Source organism: Lithobates pipiens, unplaced genomic scaffold, assembly GCF_037356315.1.
Source record: "Lithobates pipiens isolate NorthernLeopardFrog02 unplaced genomic scaffold, aLitPip1_a1.2 Scaffold_10, whole genome shotgun sequence".
Classification (NCBI taxonomy): domain Eukaryota; kingdom Metazoa; phylum Chordata; class Amphibia; order Anura; family Ranidae; genus Lithobates; species Lithobates pipiens.
Window position 1 is genome coordinate 174,030,930 of NW_027507686.1, and position 14,182 is coordinate 174,045,111.

At 38.8% G+C, this 14,182-nt stretch overlaps 1 protein-coding gene across 3 annotated transcripts in view; it reads left to right on the plus strand.

Annotated features, from left to right (window-relative positions):
• The window catches only part of LOC143935844 (uncharacterized), a 139,435-nt gene that overhangs the window by 19,875 nt on the left and 105,378 nt on the right, over positions 1-14,182 (plus strand). For all 3 annotated transcript variants that reach the window (XM_077459970.1, XM_077459988.1, XM_077459980.1), the window contains exons 10-19: positions 1,846-1,956; positions 2,175-2,244; positions 3,124-3,261; positions 4,178-4,342; positions 5,970-6,064; positions 7,171-7,297; positions 8,156-8,411; positions 11,629-11,675; positions 12,248-12,348; positions 12,797-12,948. In XM_077459970.1, the coding sequence (XP_077316096.1) occupies positions 1,846-1,956; positions 2,175-2,244; positions 3,124-3,261; positions 4,178-4,342; positions 5,970-6,064; positions 7,171-7,297; positions 8,156-8,411; positions 11,629-11,675; positions 12,248-12,348; positions 12,797-12,948 (1,262 nt within the window). The remainder of the gene's footprint in view (positions 1-1,845; positions 1,957-2,174; positions 2,245-3,123; positions 3,262-4,177; positions 4,343-5,969; positions 6,065-7,170; positions 7,298-8,155; positions 8,412-11,628; positions 11,676-12,247; positions 12,349-12,796; positions 12,949-14,182) is intronic.

Below are 14,182 nucleotides of genomic sequence, written 5' to 3' on the forward strand. Positions count from 1 at the left end.
TAAATATATTATTTATTGTCCTATATGATTGGCAGTGAACTTTATGGGAAAAAAAACTAAAAGGTATGTATAAGCTGCATGACCTGACATTTGACAGCAAAAGTGCTCAGTACATACCTGTAGATTTATTCCTTGGTTTGCTTTCTACTGTACACAGCATTCTTATACATTACAGTGCAATAACCACAGTTCAAATGGTTACAATGAAGTTAAAGTGTAATAACAAATAAAGTGCAATATGTGGTTTTATTAACATTCTTTGAAATACTCCTCCAAAAATTTCCTTTGTAGCAAAAAGTTCCTTGTGTACAGTAAGTGCTCCTCTCAAATGTCTCCAAGTGCCTTGTACAAATAATGTGAAAATCAATCTGCAGATGAATCTTCAGTGCATAACTCTACCAATTTGCCTCCACTGCCACTCAGGAGAACTCACCAAAAGACCACGACCTTCCAAATCTCAGTAGGTCAATTTTCACCTTATCCCCTCAGGGGATCAAGTGTCCAGGGATTACAACAATTCCTCCATACATACTCTTCAGGAACACCAAAGAAGCCAGAAAAGAAAAAAAAAAGCTCCAATAATATAAATATCTTTTAGTAAAAGATTTTTTATACCACAACAATCAAAAGCTTATGCACTTACGTTAAATGGTGCATTTCACCATGCACCCAGGTTTAATGACTATATAATATAATAATATATAATATTACAGTCTGTCTTCTGGTGGGATGAATTCATTTTCTGTAGCTCCCCCTCATTCCGCCAGGAACATCCGGATGTAGTGAGATAAACCTGGATAGATTGGGGAAGCGGCTGTTTTCTCAGTAGGAATGGTGGAGCCGGATTGTCATATTATAGATTGATTAAACCCGGGTGTATGGCGGAATTCATAGAGTTTATCTGTGGATTGAGCTGCACATTTTATGCACAAGGCACTTTTTTTTTATTAAAAAGGACATTTTGGAGGAGCACTTCAAAGAATGTTAATAATACCACACCTTGTGTAATTATACTTTGATTTAACTGTAACCAATTGAATTGTGGGTATTGCACATTAATGCTATCAGAACACACACCGTATTGTATGTAGCAGCAAGGGATTCGATTTAATCCTTCTATGATCACTAAATGCAAAAGGAGGTGAGACCCAATCACTAAAATATAGGCACGTTTCAAGGATATTAGGATATATTAGGATTAACATGTACCATAGATCAATAGCAGTGTCAAATTATCAGTCATACATGGCATGGGGATTGTAAACATGGATATTTCAGAGTCAGTTACAGAGTTTTATCCTGTGACAGGTGCATGTCAAAAATTTCACAATCCACCATTTAGACTGGCTCAAAATGTATGCCCTAGAAAACTGCAATAATTAAGACCCTATAGATCAGTTATTCTCAACCAGGGTTCCGTGGAACCCTAGGGTTCCTCCAGAGGTTGCTAGGTGTTCCTTCAGCATTGGACAATTTCTGCCTCTCAGATAAGTTCCCACTGACACCATTGATCTTTTTAGCTATCTGTAAGGAGGTAATTCTTCCCAATGACCACAAGTGCAAGGACCATTCTTCCCACTGACCGTCACACTAATGTACCATGAATTTTAAATTTCTCACTTTTAGCAGGGGTTCCCCGAGAACGGAGAACTATTTCAAGGGTTCCTCTGTGTTGAAAAGGTTGAGAAAGGCTGCTGTAGGTCATACAGCCTAACCCGATCTCTCTAAATGTACTGTTTACATTAAATCAGAATGCACTATACACAATATACTGTACATGTAAAATATTATAAGCAGTATACTGTACATGTAAAATATTATAAGCAGTGTTCTTTTCTTTTATAGGGTAGCAGAAATGAATCCCACGCTGTCCTTGGAGAATTGGCTCCTTGCAGTTCTTCTAAAAGAGAAACTTGTCTCAAGTCTGTTGTTCTACGCACAGACAACATGCAAAATGCAAGTATACTAAAAATAAGTGAAAAGTTAATTAAAAAGTATCAAATACAAAACCAACCAAAATTATTATAAATTAATTGGAACTCCTTATGTTTCCATTTATTATCATTGCATTGCTAATTCCACACAGAGAATATTTTTATTGCAATGGATTTTTATGCTTAGTTTTTAAAGTATTTTGGTACCAGAATAACTATATTATTGCTTCATTTCTGCAGGTTGTGACTTTTAAAGCAGATGGGACAGTCTTATTAAATAGCCTTGAAGTCACACTGCCTCACATTACAGGTAATAATAATCAAATGTTTACAAAATACAATGTTTTATTGCTTATTACTTTATTAGACAGTTTGGATAGAAGCCCCACTGAAGCGCTAACCTGCTAAAAAAAAAACCTACCCTAAAACATGCTGGTGAAAAAGTATTGTGCGCTGACATGTACCAATCATTATCAATAATGAAATCTGTAATGTATTCTCAATTTTGTTTAAAGGGTATCCAAACCCAAGAACAAAAATGTAATATATTTCAGTTTACCAGTAATTAAATGTGGTGGTTGCATTTGTTTACTTTTTGAGGTGTTTTTTTACCAGGTTTAAACAAAGAGAAAAAAGCTGAAAAAACGAATGCAACCAAACACATCTAGAACTTGTGAACTATAATATATTGATTTTTTTCTCCTTGAGTTCAGATATACTTTAGCAGTGATACATGTAGAGAAATGTTAAATTGGTGTAGCCAATGTTGTATCTTAGCATTCCATTACTGTAAAAAATGAAGAAATGTAAAAAAGAACATGTTTCTCTAAGATACCCAATGATCTTAATGTGAACCTGCGTTTTGCCTATACCTTTCCTTTGATCCCCTTGATCCCTGAGAGTAAAAAATGGTAGCCTTGTGTAAGCTCCAAGTCAAAACTTATGAAGGGGTAAGTACTCTCTGAACATCCTCTGGAAAAATTCTGGGTGCCTGAATGGCTGAGGCATACCTATAGGTGCCAGTATTAATTTCAGAATGGGGCAAAAGGGGAAGTAAGTATAAGCTGCAGGGCACCACCACTTTAAAGTAGGTTGGGAACAAATATAAAATTATGCTTAGATTTATTCATTTACATTTGGAGATCTATCATTAGAAATTCCATGAAAGCTGGTGTGTTTTCTTCTACAGCCAGTTTTTCCATCATGCAGCCTTCTGATGCCTACATCATTGCTCAAGCTACATTTGGACTTCGGATGCAGATTCAACTATCTCCCATCATGCAACTGTACATTACAATGGACAAATCTGCCAGGAGAAAACTGCAAGGTTAGTTCCAATGTGGGTTGGTAGTGGACTCTAAACTAAATGAAATATGTGTATTATCATCTCCCAACCTTAATAGAGAAAGTGAATGTTGTTTCATAGTGTAAGCTATAATATTGGACAGTAGTGGGCTGGTAAGAAGGGGTACCAGACCCTAACACCCCTTTCACACCAGGGCGTTTTGCAGGCTCTATAGCATTAGAAATAGCGCTTGCAATCCGCCCTAAAGAAGCTGCACCATTGTGTGTAGTGTGAAAGCCCCGAGGGCTTTCACACTACAGCGGTGCGCTGGCAGGACGTCAGAAAAAAGTTCTGCCAGCAGCTTCTTTGGAGCGGTGAAGGAGCGGTGTGTTTACCGCTCCTCCACCACTGTTCCCCATTGAAATCAATGGGGCATTGCTGTAATGGCGCTGGCAAAACGCCGCTATTGTGGCGTATTGCCGGCGGTTTTAACCCTTCCGCGGCCGCTAGCGGGGGGTAAAAGCGCCCCGCTAGCGCCCAAAATGCGTCGCAAATCCAGCGGTAAAACGCCGCTAAAAATAGCGACGTTTTACCGTCGGCGCAAAGGGCGGGGTGGTGTGAAAGGGGTCTAAGTGGTTCAGGAACCACCAAGTGTCAATTATTAAAAAAATACAAATTTCCTGTCACAATTGTATGCGATTTTATGTAAAGCTTATACAAATACAATTTAGTATTTTTTGATACTGTGGTGTAGTCCTTGAGTACCTCAAAAGTCCATATTAATAAACTGACATTTGCTGTGTCATATTGGCAACTATGTCCATCAATACGGATGTGGCTGTTCTGTGAATGAACTGATTTTTCTGATATATGGTACTTGTTTGTGGAAACCACAATTTTCAGATTTGCTTTCTGTTATGTGTCAAGCGTTAAACAGGTTTTTTTTTTAACTTTAAAGGCCTTTGTGGGAACTTCAATTCCAAAGAAATGGATGATTTTAAAACATCAGGCGGTCTTGTGGAAGCCACTGCATCAGCTTTTGCCAACACATGGAAGACCCAGCCCACATGTCAAGATATGCCAGACTTCCTGGACGATCCCTGTAGCCTTAGCATTGAGAAAGGTAACAATTTGTTTCAACGATAGGTTTATTTCACAAAGATTTTTTATATTATTATGTCATAGCCATCAACAGTATAAAATGTACTGCCATGCCACTAATTTTGTAATCAGTATTCGATAGCTCAGGCAGAGGATATTTGGGCATAGAGAATATGATTTACACTGATCCTGAGATTTTTCTACATAATTTTAACTGTTTCTTGACTGCATAACTTACATATACGTTGGCAGAGCAGCTCTTGTGTGCTGGATCAAGTACCTAGTACGTGAACAGCATGCTCACCCGACTGTACTGTACAGCACAAGCCCATTAGCAAGTCCAGGCCAATTATTGATGGCTAGGCTCAGTAATTCACGGGTAGAGCTATGTGATGGTAAACATCACAGAGATCTGTGTAGTGACAGGCAATCTTGTTTTTTGTGGTTCAATAATTTTTTATTACAAATATATGAAATAATGTACAGTGATACAAAAATGAAGCCCCTAATCTGCCCACTCAGGGGCTATGATTGGCGACATGGAAATATCAATTCACACTCACAGTATAAATGAAAGGGGGGAGGGCCTCCTTCTCAAACATTCACATTATGCTTAAACATTACATATATGTATTTTGGGGGAACACTACTTTTTCCAAAGTAGCCAGTACATGTGTCTAAGACCCCCTGTGGGTGGTCCTGGACATCAATAGACAACCAAGGAGTGTTAACAAACCCATCAAAAGAGAGGAAACAAGAGCAAAGTTAGGAAAGAAAGGTAGGAGCGAAGGGAAGAGGGGCCCGGGATCACCCGAGACACCTGTTAAAGTCGAGCCACTCTTGTGAGAGGGAGATCAGGGAAAGCATATGTCAACCATGGTTCCCAAATGTTAAAAAACTCACACGCGAGTCGTTAAGAATATTAAACATTTGTTCATTAAGCATCATGGCCATCAAAAGGACTCTCACTCCTTGGAAGGGGACCGTAGGTTTCTTCCAGGCCTGAACAATCATTCTTTTGTCTGCTATGAACAAATAAGATGCCAGTTTTTGCTGACAAATAAGCCCGAGATGGGGCAATGCAGCAAAGCAAATTTAGCCACCTTTCAGATATTTAGGCAAAACAGGGAATACAGCCGACCAAACACTCGCGACCAAAAGCCCACCAGTCAAGAGTATGTCCACCAGGTATGCAAAACATCCCCACGTGCGCACCCCCAAAAACAGCGATCACTAGAGGTCAGGTTAGCATGGGCGATATGGCCCAGGACCTAATACCACCACAACAGCATTTTATACACCGCCTCTAAGGTGGCAGTATTAAATGAACATTTAGTAACTAATGACCAGGTCTTGCTCCAATCCACCAGATTGATCTCAGTGCCCAAATCTCATTCCCACTGCACTACATAAGAAAGTGTAGTACACAATGATCAAGGACGTGTAGAGAGTAGAGGGTTATTACTAATAGGTAGTAAGGGTAGAAAGGGAGACAAGAGGGAGCTTTTTTTTTACCAAACACATGGAGCAGAATACAGGCCTAAATTTTTTCGTATATGTTTTATAACAAAAAGTAAAAAATCTTGTTTTTTTTTTTTACATTTTAAATTTATATTATGCTTGTTTTTTTTATTGCAATCACTTTTCAGAAAAATATGGAAGTTCTTGGTGCTCTGAATTGGAAAAAGATGAGTCTCCTTTTGCCAAATGCCACTCTACTATTGATCCAACTGATTATGTAAAGGTGAGTGTTGTATGTTGTAAATACAGCAAAATTGTTAGTCCTATTTTATGTTGTTAAATAGCTTTTCATTCATGTAAACTATAGATTCCCCTTTGTTCCCTTTTAAATATTTTATATGCATAGTACTGGATTTGATCACCTCTGCAGTTTCTATTTTTTGTGCTATAAACAAAAAAAAGGGAATTTTTTGCTGTAATAAATACCCCCCCAAAAATTGTCTTCAAAATCACTTTAGGCCAATATGTATTCTTCTAAATATTTTTGGTAAAAAAAATAGCAATAAGCACATATTAATTTGTTTGCACAAAAGTTATAGTGCTTTCAAAATAGGGTATATATTTATTTTTACTAGTAATGGTGGTGATTTTTAGCAGGACTGCGACATTGCGGCACACAGATCGCACACAATGTCTCTGCTGCACTGTCATCCCAAACAGTGTTGTCAGTCCTGCTCAGTTCTTTCATGCTGAATTACAGAACACCTCTCTTTTTCTTCATTCTCATGTTATAATGGGGAGGTGTTTTGTAGTTTAATAGGGGAACTTAGGCAGGACTGATAACAATACATGGAATTTATTTCAGTGGAGCATAGTTGTCAGATCAAAAAGACGTAATGAGCTTACTGGATTTCTGACAGGATCATCCAGTGTTTTCCTGTATTTGTAGTGCTTTAAAGAAAAAAAAGTGTGGAGATGTGTGTGTATTGTGGGGATGTATGAATATATATATATATATATATATATATATATATATATATATATATATATATATATATATATTATTTAATTTGCCCAGACATACACTTTAAATTAAACCTTCCAAGCAAGATTTGCTTATATTTCAGCCCCTAAAAGAATACTTATATTCCCTGCTTCCCTATTGTAAACAGAAATAAGAAAGAAAATACATCGGTGTGACTGGGACCACCTTGTAAGCCCAGGTGCTGCTCCATCCACAGATTTTTTTTTCTTTGGGGCTACTTTGGAAAAAGCTCAGAATCCCACCAAATGTAAAATAAAAGTTTTCAATGTTATTCCCCTTTACTTATTGGTAATCCTACATTACCTTATTTTCTTTAAAACATTATGTCCTTTTCTTGTCTACAGAGGTGTCGTTATGACTCTTGTAACTGTAAAGACAGTGAGAAGTGTATGTGTGCTGCACTCTCCTCCTATGTCAGGGCCTGCGCTGCTAAAGGGATCATCTTGTGGGGATGGAGGAAGGGCATTTGTGGTAAGTCCTACACGATCAACCACCATTACAAATATTATCAATACCCTGGATCTGATAATATCTGAATTATGTTGGGGTCCCAGGGTAAGTTATCAAATTCAAAACAGCACTGCAAGTAAAGAATACATATCATTAGAAAAGTGTGTTTGTGTCTCACAATATTTCCATAAGTAAAGTCACATCAACTTTCAGAAAGTGCTGAGTTTACCCCATATCATGTCTTTATTGATGTCATAAAATGAGTGTAAATATGAAAATGTATAATAATACGTATGTGGGAATAGTTTAATATTGTTACAAGTTCTCATAAAAGCTAATAAAGACAGTTGTGTGTGTAGGGTTGGACTATTCACTTCTGTTGCATATCTTTAGAGTAAAATATATATTTTTGTTTTACATACATACACTATTTTACTATATATGTGAAAGGGGACTTAGGATTCACTGGCTGCATGACTGATACATATGCATATCGGGAAAGTCAGAATGAAGTCAGACATTCTTATTTGCAGATCTGTTCTAGGTTAATTACTCAAGCTTGGGAGCCAGGACTGTGGCATTTGCAGAATGAGAAGTCAGCAATACCAGCTTCATGTTTCCTTCAGGATACCATTTGTATTGAACTGTACTGTAATTGTGTTGTCCCCCTCTATACATTGTAAAGTGCTGTGTAAACTGTTGGCCCTATATTTAAATCATGTATACTAATAATAATAATAACAGTGAATAAAGAAAGCTAGCCAATCTGTTAATCCTTCTTCTCTTTCTGTGGTTTGTGTACAGCCAAGAAAATGAGTTATATGATACTTGTATATCGTAATATGAAAGAAGCTGCATTCTCCCCTTAATGCATTGCAGATCAGAACATTACTTCATGCCCATCATCTCAAGTCTTCCTGTATAACCTGACCACATGCCAGCCGACATGTCGTTCCTTGGCAGATGGAGAGAAAGCTTGCACTAATGTGTTTGCCCCAGTAGAGGGCTGTGGCTGTCCAAATGGAGAGTTCCTGAATGAAAAGGATCTGTGTGTACCCATCTCAGAGTGTTCATGCAACCACCGTGGTGAATATTTTAGACCATTACAGATGATCCATATACAAGATGAACTATGGTAAGTTTGAAAACTGTACACTACTGTATACATAGCCAGCTATGGCAGCTAAAGCTAATCTCTACGCTGATGGAAAAAAAATTACGAAGTAATGCAGATAATTCCATTTTATTTTTTTAGCACAGCAATGTATGCACTTGAATTTGACCTGGTATCAGTCTATAGCAATCCCTGCACTTTATAGCTTAGACTGGGAATGGAGCCAGATAGTTGTGCTGCAGTGCTCTTGTGCTCACAAACCACACACTAACAGGAGGAGAGAGCAGATTGATGAGTTTGTGAGTGTGTTGATCCTCCTTTTCTTGTCAGGCCACAGTATGGGAGAAAGACTAGTAGGTGTAGCAGCAGAGAAAAAGAAGATCCCCTGCCCTTCCAGACAGATCTGTGCAGGGTGTGTAAGCTATGTAAATCTCAAAACTCTTGAAACTGAAAAAGTCCGCTCTAGTGGATAAATACCAATAGATACCAATAAAAGCTACAAGCACACTGAGAAGTTTTCCATGCAGAAGAACTAACTAAACCAAAGTGCTGTACTACTATAAATGTCATAAGCAGTCATTACCCCATCAAACTAAATTTTGCAAAATCAAGTGAATAAATAAACATATGGTGCAATAAAGTTCAAGCCATATAAGTGAATCCAAAATCCCATACCAAAGATGTCTGCATCAACAGATAAACACTCCAAGTGGCTTACCAGATGTTAATGAACTTCAAAGTATAGAGTAGTCATAAAATGTACAGTATAGATATGTCAGTGGTAATGCCAGATCTCTTGCTCACCACCGGCATCTGGACATCCGACTGGGATAGAACTTCACAAATGCCCACCAGACCTCGCTCAATGCATGTATGTATGTCAAGAAAAAAGGGAGACCAAGTGCTTCAGAGAGTGCAACATTCCAAATAATATGTATTACAAAAAATGAATGCACTTACAGATAGTATAGAAATGATCAGCGCTGTCATAAATTTAATACCTGTGTAAATTACCTGGTGATGGAGCCTGACGTGGAGAGGAAGGCGTTCTCTTACACTTCCAACTCGGTACTCCTGGTAAAGCAACGGAAGGTACAAGAGCCTGGCCTGGCATGAGTGTCTGGTGGTTCTTGTGATGACAGCTGTAGATAAGGAGTCTGTGTGCACTTGGATGCAGGCTGGACTGTAACACAGAGCAGCAGGAACAGCAGGCCAACAGGTTACTGGTAGACAGTCAGCAGGCACTTAGCGGGTCACAGGTAAGACATAGAGCAGGTTCAGGCAAGCTGGGTTGGCAACTAGCAGGTACTTCAGGAACGGAGCAGCAGGCAAGAGAGTAGTCAGGTTCAGGCTGGAGTTGGCAACCGTAAGCAGACAGGCAGAAGGGTCAGATAGAGATGAGGTAAGCCAGGGGTTGGTTCAGGCAGAGTTCAAGCGTGCTCAGATTGATCAGGATGCCAACAGAAGATCGGGCACAGGTAGCAGGTTAGCAGAACGCTTTAGACCAGAAGGCAAAGTTCTAGTGCAACAGTGATTTTTAAATGGCCCACAAAGAACCAATCTAGTAGCGGGCAGGCGTGCGCAAGCACCGGTGTGTGCACGCGCATTAGCATGAGTTTGGCTTATAGATATTTTTGTCTGCGCATAACTAAGCACCTGGGCACATTTTGCCTCTCCTAAGAACCTGAGCCAAAAGCCATACTTCCTGGGACGCATCTGTAGCAATTACCTTTCCGCTTCACAGCTTGTTTCCTACTGCGTATCTGCGTGTCACGCTGGACTTTCTGAATGGTCCCACTATCTTCTGGGACCTCTGTGTGTCCCAGAGGGCAGCGGGGGGAAGGAGGATGGGCCCGGAAATGTCGTAGATCGCCCTGCAGTGATCTTACCCAGAAGTGGGAGAGGGTATCTGTCAAAACCAGGTAACCGCTTCCCCCAAAAAAGTGGCAAATGTGGTAGTGGAAAAGGGGAGAGTGGAGCTCCACTTTAAGTTGTTTGTCTGGAGCTCATCTTCAAACCCATGTGGTAATGCAATGAAATAAACCATTGATAATTGTATGGCATATGTGCCAATGTTAAAGCTTTTCTAATGGAAGCCAATAAAGCCAATTAAGCTTTGAAAAAAACATGGAATTTGATTGGTTTTTATGCATCATATTTTGCATGCTCCAGTTTTAGTAGATCCCCCCACACTGTCCATGTCTATATAATGCCCCGACAATAAATGTTGGATGTGAGCTTGTTGGTGGAAAGTCCGGCCGTGTGTATGCTCCATCGAACATTTGTTGTTGGACTTTCCGCCAACAAATGTTGGATAGCAGGTTCTCAGATTTTCCGTCAATAAATGTTTGTTATCAGACTTTCTGATCGTGTGTACACAAGACCGTTGGATATAAGTCCATGCATGCTTGGAATCAAGTACAAACCGGAGATATAACTAAAGTTCATAATGGAGATATCACATACATCACTACGTTCATAATTGTTGTCCAACATTTATATGACCGTGTGTATGCAAGACAAGTTGGAGCCAACATCCTTCGAACAAAAATCCATGGTTTTGCTGTCGGAAAGTCAGATTGTGTGTACCGGGCATTACAATATGACATGAACCCAGAACCTGCTGGCCTTACAAATAGAATAAATTAACTCCTAATTCCCAGGGGCCCTTGTGCCCTGCATGGGCTGCACAAATGGCATGTCTGCCCCCGAGCCCACATATGGGTGCTTTTATTCTTGATGACACTTTTAGGATAGAACATTCTGCATTATCCTAGTTACTTTATAAAATAAAGTCACTATGAAACAAATATAGTATAAAGTGAGGGCTGCTCAGAATTTCTTACATGTGAAGCTTTATACAGTTGCTCAGGCATTTCAGCTGTCAGTTTACCTCTGTTTTACACGATACCTAATCATTACTAATTTCTGCTGTTGGATCTTGATTTTACGATACAGCCTTCAGAGAACCAATCCCTTGTGGCATCACACATGTGACCCTTATGAAAGAATGATATTTCCCAGCATATTGTGTCACATTCAGAGATCTGCAAGGTCTGACTAGCTTTTTTTGCAACGGGGGGGGGGGGGGGGGAGTACTGTGGGCTATGGCTATATATATATATATAAAGTATTAATAGGCAATATCTTTATTGATGCAGAAGACAGATTATCCATTCATATACTCCTATCTGAACTCAGGCTTTAACAATACATATATTTATTTTTTCTCTGCCAGCACTTGCCGTAATGGGAAACTTATCTGCACAGTCCATGTGAATCAAAGTAAGTAATTGCATACAGTACCTGTATTATCTGCCTTAGTCATTCCTGATTTTCAAATATTGATTATCCCTGGCTGATAATAGCCTATTGGACCAACTATACTTGTGTCTTCTTCTTAAATTAATACCTAAGTTTAGCTAAAACAACAAAAAAACATAAAAAATAAATAAAAAATAAAAGAGCAATGGACAAAACTTATAGTCAGTAGAGTGTGATGCCTCTTCTTTTAGGTGAAATTATTCTCCATCCATTACCCCCCACCCCAGCCATTTACATTTTCTGGTGTGGCAGGGGCTATTACAACTATGGGGCTGTCATGAGCTCTCATCAAAAGAGCCAACTATGTCAACCCTTTCTACCCAACTGCTCCATTCATCTCTTGAGGAGCATCTGTCACAGCCCCTTGTGCTGATTTTCCTGTTTCTTATTCTAGCTACACTTAGGTCTTAATAGTCAATCTCTAAGCTATAGTAAATATGCTAAGCAAAGATGCCTTTAGGTTTTTCAACCCATCCTATTAACACTACCTAAGCATTTTTCTCCTAATTTTTGTGTACTTTTACACCTTACAGCTTGCCCTGCAGGAAAAGTCTACTATGACTGTAACAAAGACCAGAAAACTCTTTCAAAAACTCCCATGCAGAGAAGCTGCAAGACTCTTGGAGTGGAACATGTAGGTCCATTGTGTTTATATTTCATCATAATCTTTCAAAAATGAAACTGTATATTTCTCCATTGACCAGAACTAAACCTTTAGTCCTCAGGGATGTTTAAAGATGTTATTCTACCTTCAAATAAGATGTTAAAATCCTCTTTAATTAGTAGGCAGTACAATAATGTGTAGGTTCTAGCTTTAGATACATGCTGATCAGCTGTGTTCTCCAAAGCATTTGTTGTTATTTGGCAATGAAGAGAGGAAGCACCACTTCTGCTTTTTTTTCAACCTGTTGATATAGCTGAGTTTGGAAAAAATAGCTACACTATGTGACTTTTATACCAAACAAGTACCTTCTTGCACTTTGTTTCTAACAACCAATTAAAGAGGTTTCCTGTTTTTAAGTGGGAGAACCTTTCATTTTCTAAAGTGTTGATTGTCTAAATGTGTCTGTCTGGTAATCTAGTTTCAGACAGAGTGTTTGCCAGGATGTATCTGTCCCAATGGACTTTATGATGATGGCTTTGGTGGCTGTGTTCCTGAAGAAAAGTGTCCTTGTTTCCATAATGAAGATATCTACCCACATGGGACCAACATCAAGGTGGACTGCAATACATGGTAATTCATAGATGTTCGAAAATTCCTAAAGTTTACACATCCCTTTGACCTCTTTCTGGACAGAGGTTTTAGAAGCCTAAATGCCAATACCTAATTTTGCAATGGCAGGATGTAATGGAGAATAATTATATTACTAGTTTGCCTACCTAAATTATTATCATTGTTTTGTATAGGCATATATTACTTTCATATGGTACTCTGTTTAATAAAAACCCTGTCTATGTTTTGCATTGAAGTGACACTGACTACCACCCCACAATGTATATAATGCTCAAAATAATTTTTTCAAAAGCCCTCAGTTGATTGTACTGTGCTTCAGTACACATAGTTTAACGCCTCTGTGATTTATTCTCCACCTCCAACACCACAAAACACTTACCAGATTCAAAGAGCCCAGAGTTAGAGGGGTCAAAGCATGCTTTTGTCTGGAATTATCCCCATACAGGATTCCCGAAGGTACTAGCTGCAAACCTGAACTCAGAAATCAATGTAGGGTTTTTTGTGTTGGTGGTGGAAAGTGAATCCTGAAGGAGTTATAATTCATGTATTAACCACTTCAGCCCCGGACCATTTGACTGGCTAAAGACCAGAGCACTTTTTGCGATTCGACACCGCGTTGCTTTAACTGACAATTGAGCGGTCATGCGATGTGGTTCTCAAACAAAAATGATGTGCTTTTTTTCCCACAAATAGAGCTTTTTTTTGGTGGTATTTTATCACCTCTGTGGTTTTTATTTTTTGCGCTATAAACAAAAAAATTGTGACAATTTTGAAAAAAAAACGCATACTTTTTTACTTTTTGCTATAATAAATATCCCCTAAAAATATCTAAAAAAAAATTTTTCCTCAGTTTAGACCGATATGTATTCTTCTACATATTTTTGGTAAAAAAAATTGCAATAAGCGTTCATTGATTGGTTTGCACAAAAGTTATAGCGCCTACGAAATAGGGGATAGTTTTATGGCATTTTTATTAATATTTTTCTTTTTTACTAGTAATGGCTGCGATCAGTGATTTTTTTTCATGACTGCGACATTATGGTGGACAGATCGGACACTTTTGGCGCTGTTTTGGGATCATTCACATTTACACAGCGATCAATGCGATTGAAAAAGCGCTGATTACTGTGTAAATGTGACCAGCAGTGAAGGGGTTAACTAGGAGGGGGCACTGCGGGAGTTAAGTGTGTCCTAGGGAGTGATTATAAATGTGGGGGGAGGGGCTACTTGTGAC